Raw genomic sequence first — 19,084 nt, forward strand, 5'->3', positions numbered from 1 at the left:
ATCTAGTTGAAAGACATTACAGAAGATACTATATGGATTACAAATTTAAAGTCATTTGAGGATTTTATTTATATATGGAAATATTTTTTAGTTGTGTGGTGTGGGCAGAAGAACAAAGATATTAAAAATATTATGTATGGTAGACCTGTAGGAAAATGGGTGGAGATGGGTTAGGTTACTGATTGTTTAGTTTAGGAAAAGGGATGTTATGTTTAGATATAAATATACGTAAAAGATTTGAATTAAGAAATATATGTATGGGGGTGGAGGAAATGGGTAGATTATGAGTTGAATAAATGTCAAATTAGGATTTATCATATAGTTTTATAGCTGAAGGTTGCTTTGAAATGTATAGTATAGGGGGGATATAATAACAATGTTAGAAAGAAATGGGTAGCATGTGGGGGGTGGTGTAAAAGGATGGTAAAGTATTATATAATTTGATATCAATTTGGATTTTATTTTTGGAGAAGCCATGGGGGGTGGGGAGGGTGAGGGGGGGTTAGGGAGGAGGAGGGGAAAAAAGGGGGAAAAATCTGTATTTGAAAAACTTTTTCAATAAAAAAAAAAAGAAGCACTGTTCTGAGGGGGCACCAATTGGGAGCATTCTTTTGATCCCAAAATATGATATGATAACACGCACACCCATTTTTTGTCCCTGATAAAGACCTGGTGATGTGAGACTGATGTGAGAGAGGTCTAGGAGTTTTAGTGGATCATCATTTAAATATGAACCATATGTGTGTTGCAGCCATAATCCTAGGCTGCATTAATGGAGATAGAATCAAGACCATGTGAATACCACTTTATAATGGCTTGGTAAAATCACGCTTGGAACATTGCATTCAGTTTTGGTCACCATAATATTAAAAAGATGTTGAGACTCTAGAAAGAGTACAGAGAAGAACAGCAAAGATGATTAGGAGATTGAAGGCTAAAACATATAAAGAACAGTGGCAGGAATTGAGTACGTCTATGGTAGTCTAATGAAAAGGAGGGCTGAGGGGACATGGTAATAGTGTTCCAGTATTTGAAGGGCTGCCACAAAGAAGAGGGAGTCAACTTATTTTCCAAAGCACCAGAAGGCAAGACAAGAAGCAAACTATGGAAACTAACTAAGAAGAGAAGCAATCTAGAACTTTCCTCACAGTGAGAACAATTAATCAGTGGAAGGGCTTCCCTTCAGAAGTTGAGTGCTCCATCACTGGAAGTTTTCAAAAAAAAAAGACTGGACAGCTATTTGTCTGGGATTGTACAAGATCTCCAGCCATGGGATAGGGGGTTGCACTAGAAGATCTCCAAGGTCCCTTCCAGCCTCATTATTATTCTATTCTATTCTATTCTATTCTATTCTATTCTATTCTATTCTATTCTATTCTATTCTATTCTATTCTATTCTATTCCTCTACTCTACTCTACTCTACTCTACTCTACTCTACTCTACTCTACTCTACTCTACTCTACTCTACAAGATGGAAAGCATAGCTAATATACACTGTGAGGTGGGTTTATTTATTTATTTATTTATTATTTAAATTTCTATACCGCCCTTCTCCAGAATAGGACTCAGGGCGGTGAACAGCCAGAATAAAAAACAATACATACAAAATTTAAAAACAATTTAAAATAATTAAATATTATTGGCCGTAAATTAAAATAACCCAATTTAAAATCAATTTAAAATTAACTCAAGCCAGCCCCGCTAGTTGAAATAAATGGGTTTTCAGGGCCCGACGAAAAATCCGGAGGTCTGTTATTGTACGTATCTCTGGGGGGAGGTTGTTCCAGAGGGCGGGCGCCGCCACAGAGAAGGCTCTCCCCCCTGGGGGTCGTCAGCCGACATTGTCTGGCGGACGGCACCCTGAGGAGGCCCACTCTGTGCGAGCGTACTGGCCGGTGGGAGGCTATTGGTGGCAGAAGGCGGTCTTGTAAGTACCCCGGCCCTAAGCCATGGAGCGCTTTAAAGGTGGTCACCAACACCTTGAAGCGCACCCGGAAGACCACCAGGAGCCAGTGCAGCTCGCGCAGGAGAGGTGTTACATGGGAGCGCCTCGTCGCCCCCATAATCCCCTGTGCGGCCGCGTTCTGGACCAGCTGGAGCCTCCGGGTGCACCCCAGGGGGAGCCCCATGTAGAGAGCGTTGCAGTAGTCCAGGCAGGAAGTGACGAGTGCCTGAGTGACTGTGCGTAGGGAGTCCCGATCTAGAAAGGGGCGCAACTGGCGTATCAGGCGGACCTGATAAAAAGCTCCCCTGGCCAGGGCCGTCAAATGATCTTCTAACGACAGCCGTGCATCCAGGAGGACGCCCAAGTTACGAGCCCTCTCCGTGGGGGCGAGTGATTCGCCCCCAATAGCCAGCGATGGCGTCAGCTGGCTATATCGGGACGCTGGAAGCCACAGCCACTCGGTCTTGGAGGGGTTGAGTCGGAGCCTGTTTCTCCCCATCCAGGCCCGCACGGCCTCCAGGCACTGGGACATCACTTCAAGGGCATCGTTGGGGTTGGGCTGAGAGTGAGTGACTGACCCATTGGCCCCCCAAATAGTTTTCATAACCAAGGGAGGCCGAGAAAGAGACCTTCTCCTGCTCTCTACTCAGCACCTGAACCTCCACAGCAAACTGGTTCTGTTCACATCTCCTGCTGTAATAGGTGGCATGTTGTTTTCATGTGATATGTAAAGGCTAAGATAGATGAAGAGATGAAACTGAGAATGAGATGTTAGATTGCACCCTACCCTACAGCTCCTCCCAAAGCTGAAGTTGCCTGGCATTTGAGGACATACTTGTTTGGACTTGGCTTTTCTTTGCCTCCAACTGTTGCCCAAACTGGCTATTTTGCCAGGTCAATGGTTCCCTCTGCCCAGCAGGGGGCACACTAAGATTACTGATCATCTCAATGGCAAGTTGGAAGCCCTCCCAGTCACATCTGGCAATGGGCAGCCTGGAAAGATTTGTGAGGAAAGGCAATGTGGAAATGAAGGTGTTACCCAAAAAGAAGTAGTTGGAACATTGCAATACTTGGTTGAGTGCTCAGGAAAAAGCAGAACTCTGGGTTTCTGAGAGCTTTTTAATGTGCACCCTAAATGGCTGCTACGTAGAAAGGCCTCTTTGCAAAAGTGTACTTGCGGCAGCTATTGGGAATTGCAAAATTTCATTTTTCAAAAAAACAACCCGAAGAGGCCCCTCCTGATCGCTCAGAAGTTCCTTTAACTCCAGTGGATTGCTACATTCCCCAATTCACTTTGAGCACCCACAGAATTATTCCTGCCTTTGCTTTCTTATCATCCCCGCAATGCAGGAGAGAGAAGTCTGAGAAAGCCTGAAAGGGGAGCTCTCCACACCTTCCCTCTGCAGCCATGGAAGGCGATCGGCCTGAGAAATGGCCTGGGCAGGGTCCCTGTGCAAAATGCTCCAGCTGCCAGGAGCAGACCCCTCTTATCCTTCCCATCTCCTTGTGAGCTGGATTAGTGGGCTGGTCCCGAGGGCAACCGAGCAAGTTCTGGGAGTTACTCAGGGTCAGGACTTCTGTGACTCAGCACTGCTTTCGTGTGTGTTGGAAGGATCGTCCAACTCACCCTCTTGGGCTAGGTCCACCCTCTCTGAGGGTTTTTGAAGGAAGTTCTCTAACAACTCATTGATTCCTTTTTCCATGTTGCAAACAGAAATGTTCTCTGGCATATGAACCAAAGTCTCCATTTGAAGTTCTAAGGATTCAAAGATGCTAATTTTGCAGGGAAAAGGAATCAACAACCATTCAATATAGGAACTTTGTTAAAGAAACTTGCAAACACTATTGGTTTTTCTAGAACAAAAATACCAACACAGCTAGAGGCCCCACATCTTTATTTCCAAAGAAACCTTGTATTAATGAGAACAATTCAAAAGATTTTAGGAGAAGCTTTATACTAGCAGCAAGATATTTGCCTACTGCGGTTGAATCCTTGTAAGAATTTTGGAGCCTTGTACATGAACTTTCTGACACACTGACTGTGTTGCAAGCCAGTGCAGCAGGGACACACCTAGCCCCCACCCCCAACCCCATGACGTGTGGTCTTAATATCCCTGAGAACGAACCTGGTATGCCTTGTATATCACATTATATGGCTTAGCAAGTTATGGAAACCCAGGCAATTGTGTCAATAAACCATGGTTATACAAATTACTGACAATAGCCACTCTGTGAACTGGGACCTTGGTATCTAACCCCAATCCTTCCCATGAGTAATTTGGTCTGGGCAAATAATGCCACCTAGATCATAATGTCATGGGGTAAACATACGAACTATGTCATTTGCATCAGTCACCTAATGTGTGTGATATCTACAGGACATACATGAGGTTGCCGGGACTTCTCCTGGATGCTCATATCCCTGCCTCCTTCACATCTCCCAAACTAGTCTGGAGCTTCATATTTAGAAGACTAAGCTTTTCATCTTATATGCCAAGGAATAAAGTTTACTGAAGTTAAAAAGACTAAGCAGATCAATGAAAGCTTAAGATGGAGTGGTTAATAAGCATACAGGCATAGCTTGTAATAGGTAGGCCTGTAGGCACAACTGGGTCACACGAAGTTGACCAGAGATGGAGTCACCGAGAGCATCTGCATAATCCTCCCAGAGGATTTCTGGGAGAGCAAAAAGGAGCGAGCTGAGAGCTGCAAAGAACTAGGACTTTGTACAGCAGATAAAGGTAGCAGCCTCGGGATTTAGTCCCTGAGAGCATCTGTATAACACCAGAAGATTCTTACAACTAAAAATCCAAAGCAGAAAGTCTACAAGATTTGTATCTGCACAAATCCTAAAGAGTAAGATGCAAGGTGCATGCTATGCTTGTCCTCCTGCCCGTGGAAGACTCAAATTATACCTGCATCGAGCGCAAACTAATCAGATTGTGAGAGGAGAGAGCAGAAACTTCAGAACTCATCTAGAGTGGACAGGTATTCTTTTACCATTCTCCTGCCTTTTTAAATTTGAATTTCTAGTCTGTCTTTTGTGGTTCTGTTTTTGGTAGATGGGTTACTTTTTCTTTTTGTATGAAGACAGATGCAAAGAAAGAATTAAGCAGCTTTGCTTTCTCCCCGTGCTCACCACTTTCTTGCCCACTTCTCCCATTAATGGACTGATTGTTTCCTTGACTTTTTTCTTGCTTTCTATGTGTTGAAAGAAACTTTTATTATTATTTTTATTTTATTCCTACAGGAATGGCTTCTGGCATGGGGACAATGTGTTTGGAAAACAGCTGGTTCCCCTCATCCGTAGGTCTATAAACTAAAGCTAGAAGGGGAAGGAGACCAATTTTGGGACCAAACCCGAAGCATGAAGTCCAAGACAATAAATCAGACAATGAGGAAGGAGGTAGTGAGAAGGAAGGGGCATTGAGGCCAGGGATGAAATGCTCCCAGTTCGGATCGGATCGCTCGATCCGGTAGCGATGGCAGCGGGTGGTTCACAGAACCGGTAGCAAAAATCCCTGCGCGCACCCCCCCCATGCCCAGCTGAGCCACATGATCATCAGACTCAGAAACAGAGCTAGTTAAGGACTGTATGATAAAATGGGCACAAAATATTGAAGAACCAATAATGATGGAAACGTGGGAAAAAATATGGGTTAGAAATGTAAAGTTTACGCAAGCCCAAAACTTAAGAGAGAATTTTTATAAAATGTTTTATAGATGGCATTTAGATCCTAAAAAGCTAGCCTGTATGTATCCAAGTTTGTGACCTAAGTGTTGGAGATGCGAATGTGATGATGCCACGTATTATCATATATGGTGGACATGTAAAAAAATTAAGGCATTTTGGATAAAAATATGGTGGATTATCCAAAACAATCTCAAGAAGAAGATAAAATTTACTCCACAGTTCTTTCTGTTGCGTATAATTACAGATTGTACGGTCATAGAGACTAAACTGATTCTAAATTTAATAACAGCAGCCAGACTTCTGGTGGTGCAGTACTGGAAGAAGGAAGACCTACCTACTATTGACGAATGGACATTAAAAGTAGTGAATTTAGCAGAGAGGGCAAAAATTTCAGCGTATCTGAAGGACCATTCAAATGAAAGATATATATCAGAATGGAGTAGATGGATTGACTATATTCAAAACAAATATCGGACTAAAAACTTTCAAATAGCCTATGAATGAAACAAAAATTTTCTTTTTGAATTATGTTTTGTTAGTTGAAAGGGGAGTTAAAGAGCAAGAGGGAGTTGGGTGGAGGAGGGATGGGGGGGAGGAGGGTTGGAGGGGAGGAGGGACGGGAAAAAATGTAATACTTGAAAAAACTTTTTAATAAAAAATAATAAAAAAAAGCCTCTGATGATCGCGCAGCTCAGCTGGGATCATCAGAGGCTTTTAAAAGCATTTTTTCTACAACATGTTCACCCGAAAAAATGCTTTTAAAAGTAAAAAAAAAGCCTCTGATGATCGCGCAGCTCAGCTGGGATTGTCAGAGGCTTTTAAAAGCATTTTTTCTACTACCTCTTAAGGTTGTAGAAAAAATACTTTTAAAAGTAAAAAAAAAAAGTTGGCCACGCCCACCCAGTCACATTAACCCCCCCCCCACAAGCCACGCCCACAGAACCGGTAGTAACAAATTTTACATTTCACCACTGATTGAGGCATGTCAGAGGAGCTTCAGGAAGGAAAGGCAGGGTCAGCCATAAAGGGTTCAGATGCCTGTATACTAATACTCAATACAAATTGAATAAGAAAAAAAGAATACTCAAAGTATGGGGAACAAACAGGGAGAATCTATGGTCCTAGGACATGAGCGCAATGTGATATTGTAGCTAATATTGAAACTTGATGGGATGAAACCCACAAATGGTACATACCCCTCGGGGTGTTCTGACTCAGCCTTAGCAGGACCAGGAAACAGACTCCTTGTCCCGAAAACCCTCTCTTTATTTAACTACTGTGAATTCATGGCATTCCCACACAGAAAAGTCCAGGCAATAATCCTTCCAAGGCTTAATTGCAATAACAGACCTTATCAGTCCTTGGATAATTGCCAGCTTCCAGCCACAAAGCTGTAAATTAATTCCCAGCAAGAAGTCTCTGAGGAACCAACCACGATAAGCAAATCTTCCGAAAGAAAGACGAACGGTTGTCTCCTGCAACCACCACTCCCCGTTTGCTTCTATCTATTCCCCAGCCAGGGAGGGGCCATTCGGCATCCACGTGTGCCTTTCTTCCCGAGTCGGCCCCTGTTCCTCGGTTGTTCTCCTCTCCTGACAGCTCTGCACATACGTGCATCTGGAACAGGCCCCAGCTGTTCTTCTTCCCCACTTATCTCTGACTCCGAAGGCAGTTGGGAACTATCAGGCAGCCCTGGCTCTATCTCTGCTTCCGACGCAGAGCATCCATCAGAAACTTCTCCAGACTCCAGGACTGGCCCAAGTTCCTCCCCAACCTCCTCATCCTCGGAGTTTGCCACCAGTTCCACTGGCAGGTGGCAAGCCACAACAAGGGCATATAAATTGTTAAAGGAAACAGACCCAACAAAAGTGGGGAGGAGTTGCAATGTATGCAAAGAACTACTGTATCTCTACAGGAATACACAATATCAAGGATGAAAGCTATCATGTGTTTAAAGTATTTGGGTGAATATTAGGGGGGGAAAAATATCATTACTATAGATGTAAACTATAGTCCACCCAAACTGAGAACTTTATCTCCCAAAAGATGGGAGAGGAAACTAGAAGGTCAGCTATACCGGACTTACCATGTTTTCCTGAAAATACAACATGTCCTGAAAATAAGGCCAAGCTTGATTTTTGGGGTGGGTGTAAATATACGCCGTCACCCCAAAATAAGCCCTAGTGAAGAGGTGGGCATGGCCAGCACAGGAAGCAGCCTTTCCCTTCCCTGGTCAGCTAATGGCAGCTGAGCCCCTTGATCGCAACCCACGGATCAGCTGAGCTGATTGGGAGCTGCTTCTCTGTTCTATCTCTCCCCAGTGTTCTTGGCGCTTGCCCTGCAGCCGGCTGGGGACTCGGCGATACAACCACTGCCTTGGAGACGGATGAATGGTTCCAGAGACATAAAGATGACCTGTTGATGGAGGGCTTGGTGTGGAAAGGGATATCGACTGCTGCTGGGGCTGTGGGTGCTGGTGCCTAACCCCCCCCATGGGGCGGCAGCAGGGACAGGAGCCGCTGTCCTTTGGTAGGGCGCTCCTGCCGTCCCGGGTGGTGTTGGAACCATTGGCTGCAGGAGGGGAGGAGACAGAGTAGGCAATGGTTTCATGGCCTCCATCCCATGATTGCTGCCCTTGGTTGAGCTGGCTCCCCAGACCTCCAGCCTGCCAAACTTCTCTCTCAGCTGCTCCATAGACGGACTGCGAGGTACAGCTGGGAACTTACAATCGGTTCGGTAATCCCATTTGGCTGCTCACCTAGCTTTCCACTTGCTCCCTAGGGTCACCGTGACTCCAGGGGGATCAGTTGATCCTCTGGTTCCACCGACTTTCCCGCCCATTGGTTCTTGGTGCCCAAATAGGGTTCTTCTGTCATGCTCTCCCCCTTGAGCATAGGCTATTGCTCCAGCTTCTCAACCCATTGTTTGGGGTTTGTGCCGGCCACTTGCATCCTGGCTTCAGCTTGGGCCACCGCTGGGGTCTCTCAAAAGGAGGCTTCCCCTGGCTTTGCCCCCCTTTCCACTCCTTTGTCAGTTGCCGACATCTCGAAACTGCCAACCTCCTGGTGGGGTCCAGGTAGGCTGCTACTTAGAGAGCTGGTTTAATGTCAACTGTCCAGTTGGCGAATCCAGAAAAAGAAACTCCTGGATGTTATTTTATCAAGAGCATAAACTTTCCTAAATAAATCCATATTGGACAGAAGACGCGAAACTAGCTCTGGGCTTCCCACTCAAAAACATGCATAATTCATCCCCCCTTTTTCCACAGACCATTATGTCCACCAATTAGTTCTGCTCATTTTGTTATCCCAGCCACACTGGGACCTCCGCTTGGTGGAAGCCAGGGGTGCTATTCAGCAGGTTCTGGAGAAGTGGTAGCGGAAATTTTGAGTAGTTTAGAGAACTGGCAAATACCACCTCTAGCTGGCCCCAGAGTGGGGTGGGAATGGAGATTTTTGCAATATCCTTCCCCCAGAAGTGGGGAGGGAATGGGGATTTTGCAGTATCCTTCCCCTGGAGTGGGGTGGGAATGGAGATTTTGCAGTATCCTTCCCCTCCCAGGCCCACCAAGCCCCGTCCACAGAACCGGTAGTAAAAAAATTTGAATTCCACCACTAGTGGAAACAATGTCTCACGAGAACCGACGGATGCTTGGATGCCATTCTGCCCACCCTTGCCCATTCCATTGCCTCCCTTTCATCGTCAAGCTGTGAGCGAAGCAGAATGTAGGTGAAAGTGCGAGTCAGTCTTGACACCCCCTCCCCAAACAGCTTTGGGGCAAGCGAGAACCCAGATTTCGTTGCCCCACCCGGGTCTGTCTTCAGGATGTTATTGCAAGGTAACTGGCAGAAGAAGAGAGTTCAAGGCACTAGGACAATCAGGAATCACACAATCCTTGCTCACTTCTCCAAGCCAGTTGGACGCTGAGCCATTTCTCTTAGGAGAAGTTTGGGTGGAGTGGGAAAAACAGACGCTGGCTTGCCCTGGCCAGAATAACATTCTCCTGACAAGACATTTCCCCAGAGAGATGAGATGAAATGCATGGAGAAGGGAACGGCCTTGGCCTTTTTATGATTTCCTTGTTTTTGTTTCGACATTCAGTGCTGGCTCAGACACCGATTTTCCATTTCAAAAATCTGCCGCTTGCTGGAGAGAAGCACTTTTGCACTGCTCAGAAGCCCTTTGCTCCTCCTATCTTGTAAATGTCATATCACAAAGTTTTTCTGCACACAGAGGCACCAATTTCCAGAGCATCATGGAAAACAAAACCAGCTTTTTGTTGCTTGTTACCGTGTTTCCCTGAAAATAAGACCCTGTCTTATATTTTTCGGAAACCTGAAATAAGCGCTTGGCCTTATTGCCATGCGCTCAAAAGCCCGATTGGGCTTATTATCAGGGGATCTCTTATTTTGGGGGAAACAGGGTAAAGGCCCTGTGACTTGTTTCCTGGTTGCCTCAAATTGCTGTTGTATGGGGGACTGTAGACCTTGGAGGATGTCATGTGTTGGACACAAAACACATAATTTATGGCATTTGTGCAACAATTTCACATTCCATGATGACATTTGCACTCGTATCTGTGTTATGTGTAAGCTGTCCATGTGCTTGCTACAGATTGTACTAACCATTGTTAATTTTGTGATCTGAGAAGCAAACCATAGTTGCCAAGTTCATACAAACCACAAAACATCCTACAGCGAAATCAGTCAATCCAATCTGTCTTTAAAATGATGAACTACTCTCATTTGATGAAATGATAGTTGAATCCTATTCAAGAAGCCTCGTAACTCCTCCTAGTCCAGATAATGGTTGATAAAGCCTCAGATGAGGTGATTATTTACAGCAGCATTTCTTAATCTCAGCAAGTCCATGTTTCGAAGTTGCTTTACTTCAGATACATTGATTTAGAGTACAGAGACGCTACAGAGTCTTCTCTTTAAGAGCTGTCTTTTGAAGAAAGATAGTTCAAACATATGCTAGTTGCAAAGCACGGAGAGATAGTCAGAGAGAAGGAGTTAACAAGGGCCGGGATTTTCTGTTGCTCTGCCAAGCCTTGCGGTCACATCTTCTAATGGAGGTTTCCCTCAATGGTTGGTGCCTGCAGGGAATTATGGGACCTCCAGGATCAGGCTGTGTCTTCAAAACTGAGTGGCCTTAATTGGGGCGAGGCAGGGAAGTGGTATCTCTCCTGCCTCAGGGCTGCCAAGGTAAGAAGAACCAGGCTTCCCTCTTCTTGTCCAGCAGGCAAGGAGAATATGGGTTGAACTTAGAATCATAAGGCTGGAAGGGATCTTGGAGGTTTTCTAATACAACCCTCTGCCCAAGGCAGGATGCCTAATTCCATCCTGGACAAATGGTTGCCCAATTTTTGTTTGAAAGCCTCCAGTGATGGAGCACCCATAACTCTTGAGAGGCAAGCTGTTCCATTGATCGTTCTTGTTGTTGAGAAGTTTCTCCTTAGTTCAAGGTTGGATCTCTCTTTAATGAGCTTCCACCCATTGCCTGTTGTCTTACCCTCAGGTTCTTTGGAGAATAAGGTGACCTCTTCTCTATGACAGCCCCTCAAGCACTGGAAGAGAGTTACCGTGTCCCCCCCGCCTTCCTTCTCTCCAATAGGCTACATGTGCCTAGCTCCCTCAACCATTGTTCATCCCTTAACCTTTAGCCTCCAGATCCTTTAACGTCTTTGTTGCTCTTCTCTGCACACTTTCCAGGGCCTCAGCATCTTTTTTGTATCACGGTGACCAGAAGTGGACTCAGTAGGCCATTGGTCTGGCCCAGGGGTGGGCTCTAAATTTTTTTACTACCCGTTCTGTGGGTGTGGCTTGTTTTGTGGGTGTGGCTTGGTGGTGGTGGTAATGTGACTGGGTGGGCGTGGCCAACTTTTTTTTTTTTACTTTTAAAAGCATTTTTTCTACAACCTTAAGAGGTTGCAGAAAAAAAATGCTTTTAGAAGCCTCTGACAATCAGGCAACTCAGCTGGGTTTTAAACTCAGAGGCTTTTAAAGGCATTTTTTGTCCTACAACCTCTTTGGCTGAAAAGGTTGTAGAAAAAATGCTTTTAAAAGGCTCTGATGATCCCAGCTGAGCTGCATGATCATCAGAGGCTTTTTTTGTGTATACTTTTAAAAGCATTTTTTTCAGCCGAAGAGGTTGTAGAAAAAATGCTTTTAAAAGTATACACAAAAAAAAGCCTCTGATAAGATGGGTGGGGTAAGCGAGCGGGGACCGGTTTGGGGGCATGGCCAGCCAATATTATTACTTGTTCTCCGAACTACTACAAATTTTTACTACTGGTTCTTGCAAACCAGGAGCAACCCACCACCGAGTCCGGCTGCCTCCACCCCCAATAGGTGGCTCTCCCTGTGTCCCGTAACTCCTGCTGAGTGGGCCAGGATTTGTACGTAGCATAAAAAAGAGCCTGTTCTTCCAAAGTGACTGTGCTTGCATGAGAGGCTTACCCTCGGCAGCGTGGATTCCTACCATTTGCTAGTCTAAAGTGGTATTAATTTGTGGCTCTGTTGCCTAGCAACTTGGTTGCCTAGGAACAGCAGCATCCACTGTCTGAAGGCTGCTGTGCCTGTGACTGGGTGCAATATGCCCTTGGTAGGGAGGCCAGCCTCCCGGGGCCAAATCCGGACTGGGGCTCTTCTATTCCATGCTAAGTTGAGGCTCAACGGGAAGGAAGACCTCCCACCGGGGGAATCCTTAGCAGCACAGGATTCATCCTTAAGTCAAGCCCCCCCCCGCCCGCCCCCCCAAAATGGCCTGGCTTTCATCCCAGCCCAGAGTGGGGCTTTCCCAGCTCTTCCCTTCCCCCTCATCAGGCCATTTTGGCCCATTTCATTCATAAGGTGGTTGCTCTTCCGCTCCCCTCCCGTCCCCTCGGCCGGGCCGCACCAAAGGCCGGCGCCTGCTTCCCAGAGAGGCCAGCCGAGGGCCGGGCGGCTCTCCCGGGGCTCCCGCCGCAACTCTGACAGTCGAATGAGGCGGCTTCCGTTGCAAAAGGAGCCGGGCCAAGTTTTTTAGACGACGTTGGGCAGCATTTTGCCCTCGTGCTAGGCCCGAGCTCTGGGGAGGGGGCTCGGCAAGGGCTCGGCGCTCCGTCCGCTCCACTCCTTCCGTCCCTTTGGGCGCCCCGCTTTGCCCCGCCGTGCCAGGCTGCCCCTCCGCCTGTCCCCCGGAGCCAAAGGCCGTCTGGGGCCCTCGGGTCGGAAGGCGCCCGGGCAGACGGCGCGGCTGCACTCCCAGACGGAGCGCCCGGCCTCCCGGCTGGCAACCTGCCCGGCGACCCCGCCCGTCCAAGGGGCGGCAAGCGCAGGTGGAGGAGGGCGGCCGGGGGCCGCGGAGAGCCCGAGCCCGTCGCCTCCCAGGCCTCCATCGGCGGAGAGGACGGGGCCCCCTCGGAGGAGGCTCCCTGAGCGAGGCAGCCGAGGGGCGCCCGGAGCCAGCTGGGAGCCGCGGAAGGGCCCCCGAGGGGCGGCTCCCGCTCTTGGCTGGCGGGCGTGGCCTGAGCGGTCCGGCCCTCGCCTCCTCCCGGCCACGCGGAGGGCCCGGCGGCGCCGCCTGCGACTTTAAGGGGAGCGGCCGCGAGGGAGGCGCCAGCCGCCGCCGCAGCACTCCGGGCGAACAAAGGGCGGCCCGCCGGGGGAGGGACCGGAGCCCGCGCCCGCTCGCTTCATTCGGAGCCGGCCCGGCCGATGCGGAGCCTCCGAAGCGCCGCCCGCCCTGCCAGGAGGCCGCGCCGCCCGCCGCCTCGGCCCCTCCGCCGCGGGATGCGAGCGCGCCGCCAGGGCTGAGGCTGCGGCCGCGGGTGGAGCGGAGGGGCCGGGGGGGGGGCGGGGCGGCCATGGGGCTGCCGGCGCTGGAGTTCAGCGACTGCTACCTGGACAGCCCGGCCTTCCGCGAGCGGCTCCGGTGCTCCGAGCAGGAGCTGGAGCGCACCAACAAGTTCCTGAAGGACGTGGTCAAGGACGGCAACGCGCTCATCGGGGCCATCAAGAGTAAGCGGCGGCGGCGGCGCCGGGGGTGGGGAGGCCGGGCGGGTGGGGACCCCGACGGGGCTTCGCGGGATGCCGCCTCCCCTTGGAAGAGGGCGAGGGAGCGGCGCTGGCTCCGCCGGCGGTCGCCGCAGTTCCGCCTGGCGGGCTCCGTCCCGGTGGCGCTGGGATGGGAGGCCACGAGGAAATGCCGGACTGCAGCCGCCGCCCCCCCCCCCGGCAGCCCTCGGAGGGGCTTCCCCGTCACTGGCGCGGAAGGGCGAGGGGCCTGCGGGAGACCTCGGAGGGGCTGCGCTGGGCGTCCCCGGCTGCTTCTTCGCCCCGCTCGCCGGCGGCTCCTGCCGTGGCTAAATGCCGGTTTAGCGCTTTGGGTCGAGCGTTGCAACTCCTGCCAGTTCTGCAACCCGCCGTGAAGGCGGCGAGCGGCGCAAGTGCTGGGACGGCCGTGGCTGGAGGACGCCCGCGGGGGCAGCCGCGGCTCTGGGGGCAAGGGAGGCCGCGGGCCTTGGCGGGCCTTGGCTGGAATCCGTTGATTTGGGCGGCGGCTCCGGGGGCAGAGCAGGGCCAGGCTTTCGGAGAGCGAGGGAAGGTGTCCGGGAGGGTTGTTGCGCGGGGTGTCCGCGGGTTCCCTCTGGGGCTCGTTGGGCTGCTTTGGCTTGTCTTCCACTGGGATGGGCTGGAGGCAGAAGCCCCAGGAGCTTCTCCAAGGGCCCCCCTCCCCTTTCCTCAGGGGGCAGACCCAGAGGGAGGTGCCCAAGGCCTGGGCTGCAGAGAGGCATCCTGCGTCGGTGGAGCCACCCTTAAGGCTCCCAGGACTCCTGCTTGAAATCTTCTGGGCGCTGTTGGGGGAACAGAGGCAGACATTCTTGCCTGCATTGAATTCCAGGACAGGCCATTTTTCTGGAAGACCTATGATTCTCTGAGCTCTGTGGCTTTACCTTTTCCTCTGAGAGAGTGAAGAACTTCAGAGTAAAATGCAATTTATATACATAACATAAAACAGGCAGGGTGTTTTATTCAAACGTTTGTGCGAGAACCAGATTGTGTGGCATGTTTCTTGTTCCTGAATAACAAAAACTTCTGAAAAAAGACATTTCTAGGCAGGATGAGCCCTTCCTGGGAAGCAGCACCAGGAGGTGCCCCGCAGAAGGGCTAAGAAGTCTGTCGGGAGTGAATCCTTTCAGCTACGTTTCTGCGTTGAGGGTGATGGGACTCCTCTCCAGGGAAGCAGGGATGTCTGCTTACCTTACACTCATTCAGAATGAGCTGCCTGCAGATTTCAGGGGCGGGGGGGGAGGGGGGAGAGTAGCCTTGTTGGGATGCCAAGGACATTCTTAACCTGCTTCCCTTTACCCAGATGCAGGTGAAAGAGGAACGCTGGTCTTGCGGAGGCAACCCTCAGGCATGGGTTCAGGTCTAATCTGGATCACTTGCTTATGGCTGGAAGTGTCCTATGGTCCCAGCACCACAATCTGTAAAACACAGTTTATGATTTAACACAAAGTATAGACCCAGTCATTTGTAGCTTATTCAGTAAACCATGGCTAGATAAATCAGGGTTCATTTATGCAAAGCCAACCCTACAGTAGGTGGGTCGATTGGAAGGCGGCTTGCTTCCCATCCTCCCCTTCCACTCTCAAGGTTTCTCTTTCTCCCTCTCAGCTGTTCTGTGTGGCCAGTCCAGGGAGGTGGAAGTGACTCAGAGCCGCTCAGGTCTGCCCTTGGGTGGTCTTGGAGAAGAAGTCACCCATCCTGGGGGTGCCTTGGCTGCTTTGCTTTGGGAGAGATACAGGAGGTTGAAAATTCCCTTTCAACCCTGGCGTGAGATCTCAGCTGACTTGGCCTTGCTGCCTGAGCAGCTCTGGCTCCCAACTCCCACAGATGTGGGGCTGGCAGTGTTATGGGCAAACATAACCTTTTTCCTTACGGGCTGAGCAGGTGGTAGTTCCTTTTTGAGATGTGGCAGCTTCTGGGTGGAAGATGTGTCTTAGAGTCAGGGCTTCATGGCCAGTCCTGCCATCTCCAGGAAAGAGCCGTGTGAGAGATTTGAGCCAATAAATCTAAAGAAAATGTGTGAGGAAAGGTGTTTAGATTTGCTGGCATTTTTTTTTTTTTTAATTTGATTTATATGCCGCCCTTCTCCGGAGACTCGGGGCGGCTTACAATGCGTTAAGCAATAGCCTTCATACTTTTGTATATTTTATACAAAGTCAGCTTATTGCCCCCACAAACTGGGTCCTCATTTCACCTACCTTAGAAAGGATGGAAGGCTGAGTCAACCTTGAGCCTTGGAGAGATTCGAACCAGCAGAAATTGCAGGCAGCTGTGTTAATGACAGGGTGCACTAAACCACTGTACTATCAAGGCTCTTATTTTGTATGTTGCCAGCCAGTTTGCTCTCCAAGATGGTTGTGAAATTTGGCTGCTATCGCTGCAGAGGCTCTTGGAAACGCAGCTTTCTGGAAGGCAGTGAGCACATCGTGTCATGTGCTGTGCTGGCTGAGGCATTCTGGGAGTTGAAGTCCATTCACCTGGAGGATGCCAAAGCTGGGAAGGCAGCGAGGGAGGAATGGAACCTTGGCGAGAGCCATGTCATCTCTTGACAGCCGTGATCTCACGGCGTCTTTGAAAGGGAGCCATGCTCCATCTGTTCAGCCATCTGGAGACGAGATGAAGCGTGCAGATCCCGGGAGGAGGAACCTTGTCATTCACGGCTGAGCTAACATGCAGTGGCCTTGCTGGGTGATGTGCTCCACCGAGAGCAGGTTGTACAACAGCAAATGTCTTCTTTGATTACAACTGTTGACCTCTCGGTGACCTAACGTAGCTGGAGATGGCGGGCTAGATGGGACGTTAGGAAGTTGAGAAGCCTGGATTCTGAGCACTGTAGTATTAAAAGAGATATTAAATCAGCTCAGTCAACCCACTTTCCTGCAAGAGAAATTAGACTTTCAGAGATGAAATTTCATTTCTCAGGAACATCCCCACAGAATTCCTGGGTTGAAAAAGGCTGGAGTTATACAGTACTTTATCTAGGAGATACATTTCTGTTTGCTGAAATATTTAAAAACAGTGATGGATTTTGGAATACTCCAGGTGCAATGAAACAGCACTGTGTCGTTTAAATTGCATCAGCTGTAAGCATTGCGCTACTAATTAATAGGCAGAAGAGTGCAAAGATGCTACAAGAAGAAAAGGCTTAAGCCCCCACATCCCCCCCAAGTTCATAAATACCTGCCTTTGATTTCAGCCTCCCAAGAACTGTTGTCCATTCCAACAAGAGTCTCGGAAGATGGATGGGGTGGTAGAAATACTCACCCAGAAATTATTTTATGCAGTATTGTGTCTTTGATGTGTGTCTTTTGAAAGATGCATATGCATAGCCTGAAAGAATCTATAATCATAACATATCTGTGAGAAATAACAAGTGGGATGTGCAATTACTTATATCTTTATTATAGAGGGCAAAAGATACGTTGCAGGATAAGTTAGAGCTGGATGCCAAAGAGCTCTGTAACTTCTCCCGGCACGGCCTATAATTGAGGCACAAAGGCTGAACTCTCATTTTCCTTCATTTCAGAGGAGTGTAGATTCCAGATACGTGGGTGTTTTATTCTGGTAGGTTAAACTGTCATTAATAGAAGAAAATGCCTCCTTAGAGCTGATCTGCTGCCAGGACAGTCTGTGGAATAACCGGAAATAATAATGGCCTAAGTTCCCAACAAATGCAAAAATGACACATTTCTGAACCCCTCAAAAGCAGCACGTTCCTATGAAGCCTGTCCCCAGAATAATGAGGTAACAGGTAGCTCTTTACCTGATAGAAAAAACTGAGAGCGACCTTTTCCTAAAAAGTGCCATACAGTGTCGGTTTTCACTGGGCAGTTGGACAAGGTAGCTCAGTGCCAGTTGGCAGCAGGTGGTGAAGCCTGGCAGTTTTGGAAATGAAAATTGGGCTGTTTCAGTTTTGATGAAAACCAAAATAATTCAATGAATGTCTCCTCTCATTTCACCTTGAACTGCCCTGAACTTGGGTTCAGCTATCACACGGGTGTCAAACTCGATTGCGTCACGTGAAGTCATGTGACATATCACGATGTTTTTGCCTGTAGAGCCAGGGTGGGCGTGGCCTTGTGTGTGACATGCATCCAGCCCTGTGGGCCGCCAGTTTGACACCCCTGAGCGGCTATCATGTAAAGCAACAGCCTTTTAACTAGAGTTGCACAGTCAGCTACCGCACGGCAAATGGTAGGAAGCATGGGGGGGGGGGAGGTGAGGGGGTCTCAGAGTTGTAGTTGTCTCCTCCCCCACCTTGAAATGATGCTTCTTCAAATGATGGAAGAAAAATGTGAAACGTGGGGCAAAGCAAATTAACTATTTTGAATTAACTCTACTACAGTTTAAAATAAATTTAACTGTTATTACAGTAGTACATTTACATATTTGTTAGTTTTTAAAATGTGGCTGAAGGATCTTAGGTCCAAAAAGATTTCTTGCCCCTCTGACGTTGTGAATTATGGTTTGCAAGCAACAAGCAGAGTGTGAATCTGATTTAACTGTGTGCATAGAACAGATTTGCAAATCTTGGAGCTGCTGGGATTTCCCACTGCAGCTCTTTATTGAATACACTCCAGTCCATGAAAAGCATCAGGTTTGAAAGGGGAGAAAATGCAGAAATGTTAGGTGGAACTGTAGGGCAGATGTGGGGTCCATTCAACTGCTCCTCGAAAATCCTGCTGGAAATTTTCTTTGGTAGAAGTTCCATACATTGAAGCTAAACTACGTATCTTTTTACAATGTGCATACTTCACTTCAGGGTAAATATGCAAACACTCTTGAGGGAATTTTTTTTTGCAACTTTAGAAGTATATACGTAGGTGTGTGTGTGGACACACACTTCTAAAGTCCTTGATTGGGGTTGCAAAAACGTTAAATATAATAACAACCTTACATGGGGCTCCCAATGGCCAAAATGTTGTGGAGAGAAGCCCCTACGTTGCCTGTACCCCCCACCCCCATCCTGTGTTGTGGCCCATCAGCGGCCTGTGCGGATTGTAGCTGATTCTGACAATGAGGCTGGTGTGGTGCTGCGAGTCAGACAATGAGGCTGGAGAAGATGTGGTGCCAGAGGCGGAGATTCAGCCAGGGCCTTCAGAACCTCCAGAACCTCCTTTAAGTGAAGAGGACGAAGGGGAGGAGCCTCTTCTCGATGCATGGGTGCGCAGAGCTGCCAAAAGGCAGGAGTGGCTCCTCAGGAGGAGGTCTCCTCGAGAGTAAGGCTTGGGGCTAATTGGCCACTCCCTTAGCCTATTTAAGGAGGAACGCCGACTGAAGCAAGTTGTAGGGAACAACTTTAGTTCACTCTCCTTCGCGTCTGGATTCTCTGCAAATTGGTTCTGGGCTTTCTGCCAACCATAGTAAAATTGTGATTACTTTATCTTTGG

The 19,084-nt window shown here is 48.7% G+C and overlaps 1 protein-coding gene across 3 annotated transcripts in view; it reads left to right on the forward strand.

The window, feature by feature from the left end:
• The first annotated feature begins 13,231 nt into the window (after positions 1-13,231).
• OPHN1 (oligophrenin 1) overlaps positions 13,232-19,084 on the forward strand; it is a 116,550-nt gene continuing 110,697 nt past the window's right edge. Inside the window, exon 1 of one of the 3 annotated variants that reach the window (XM_060692023.2) lies at positions 13,232-13,643. In XM_060692023.2, the coding sequence (XP_060548006.1) occupies positions 13,490-13,643 (154 nt within the window). In that variant the 5' untranslated portion in view covers positions 13,232-13,489. The remainder of the gene's footprint in view (positions 13,644-19,084) is intronic. The other 2 variants (XM_034435160.3, XM_034435159.3) reach the window with 2 other exon arrangements.

The sequence above is a fragment of the Pantherophis guttatus genome, chromosome 12 (assembly GCF_059756535.1).
Source record: "Pantherophis guttatus breed Tessera chromosome 12, ASM5975653v1, whole genome shotgun sequence".
NCBI lineage: Eukaryota > Metazoa > Chordata > Lepidosauria > Squamata > Colubridae > Pantherophis > Pantherophis guttatus.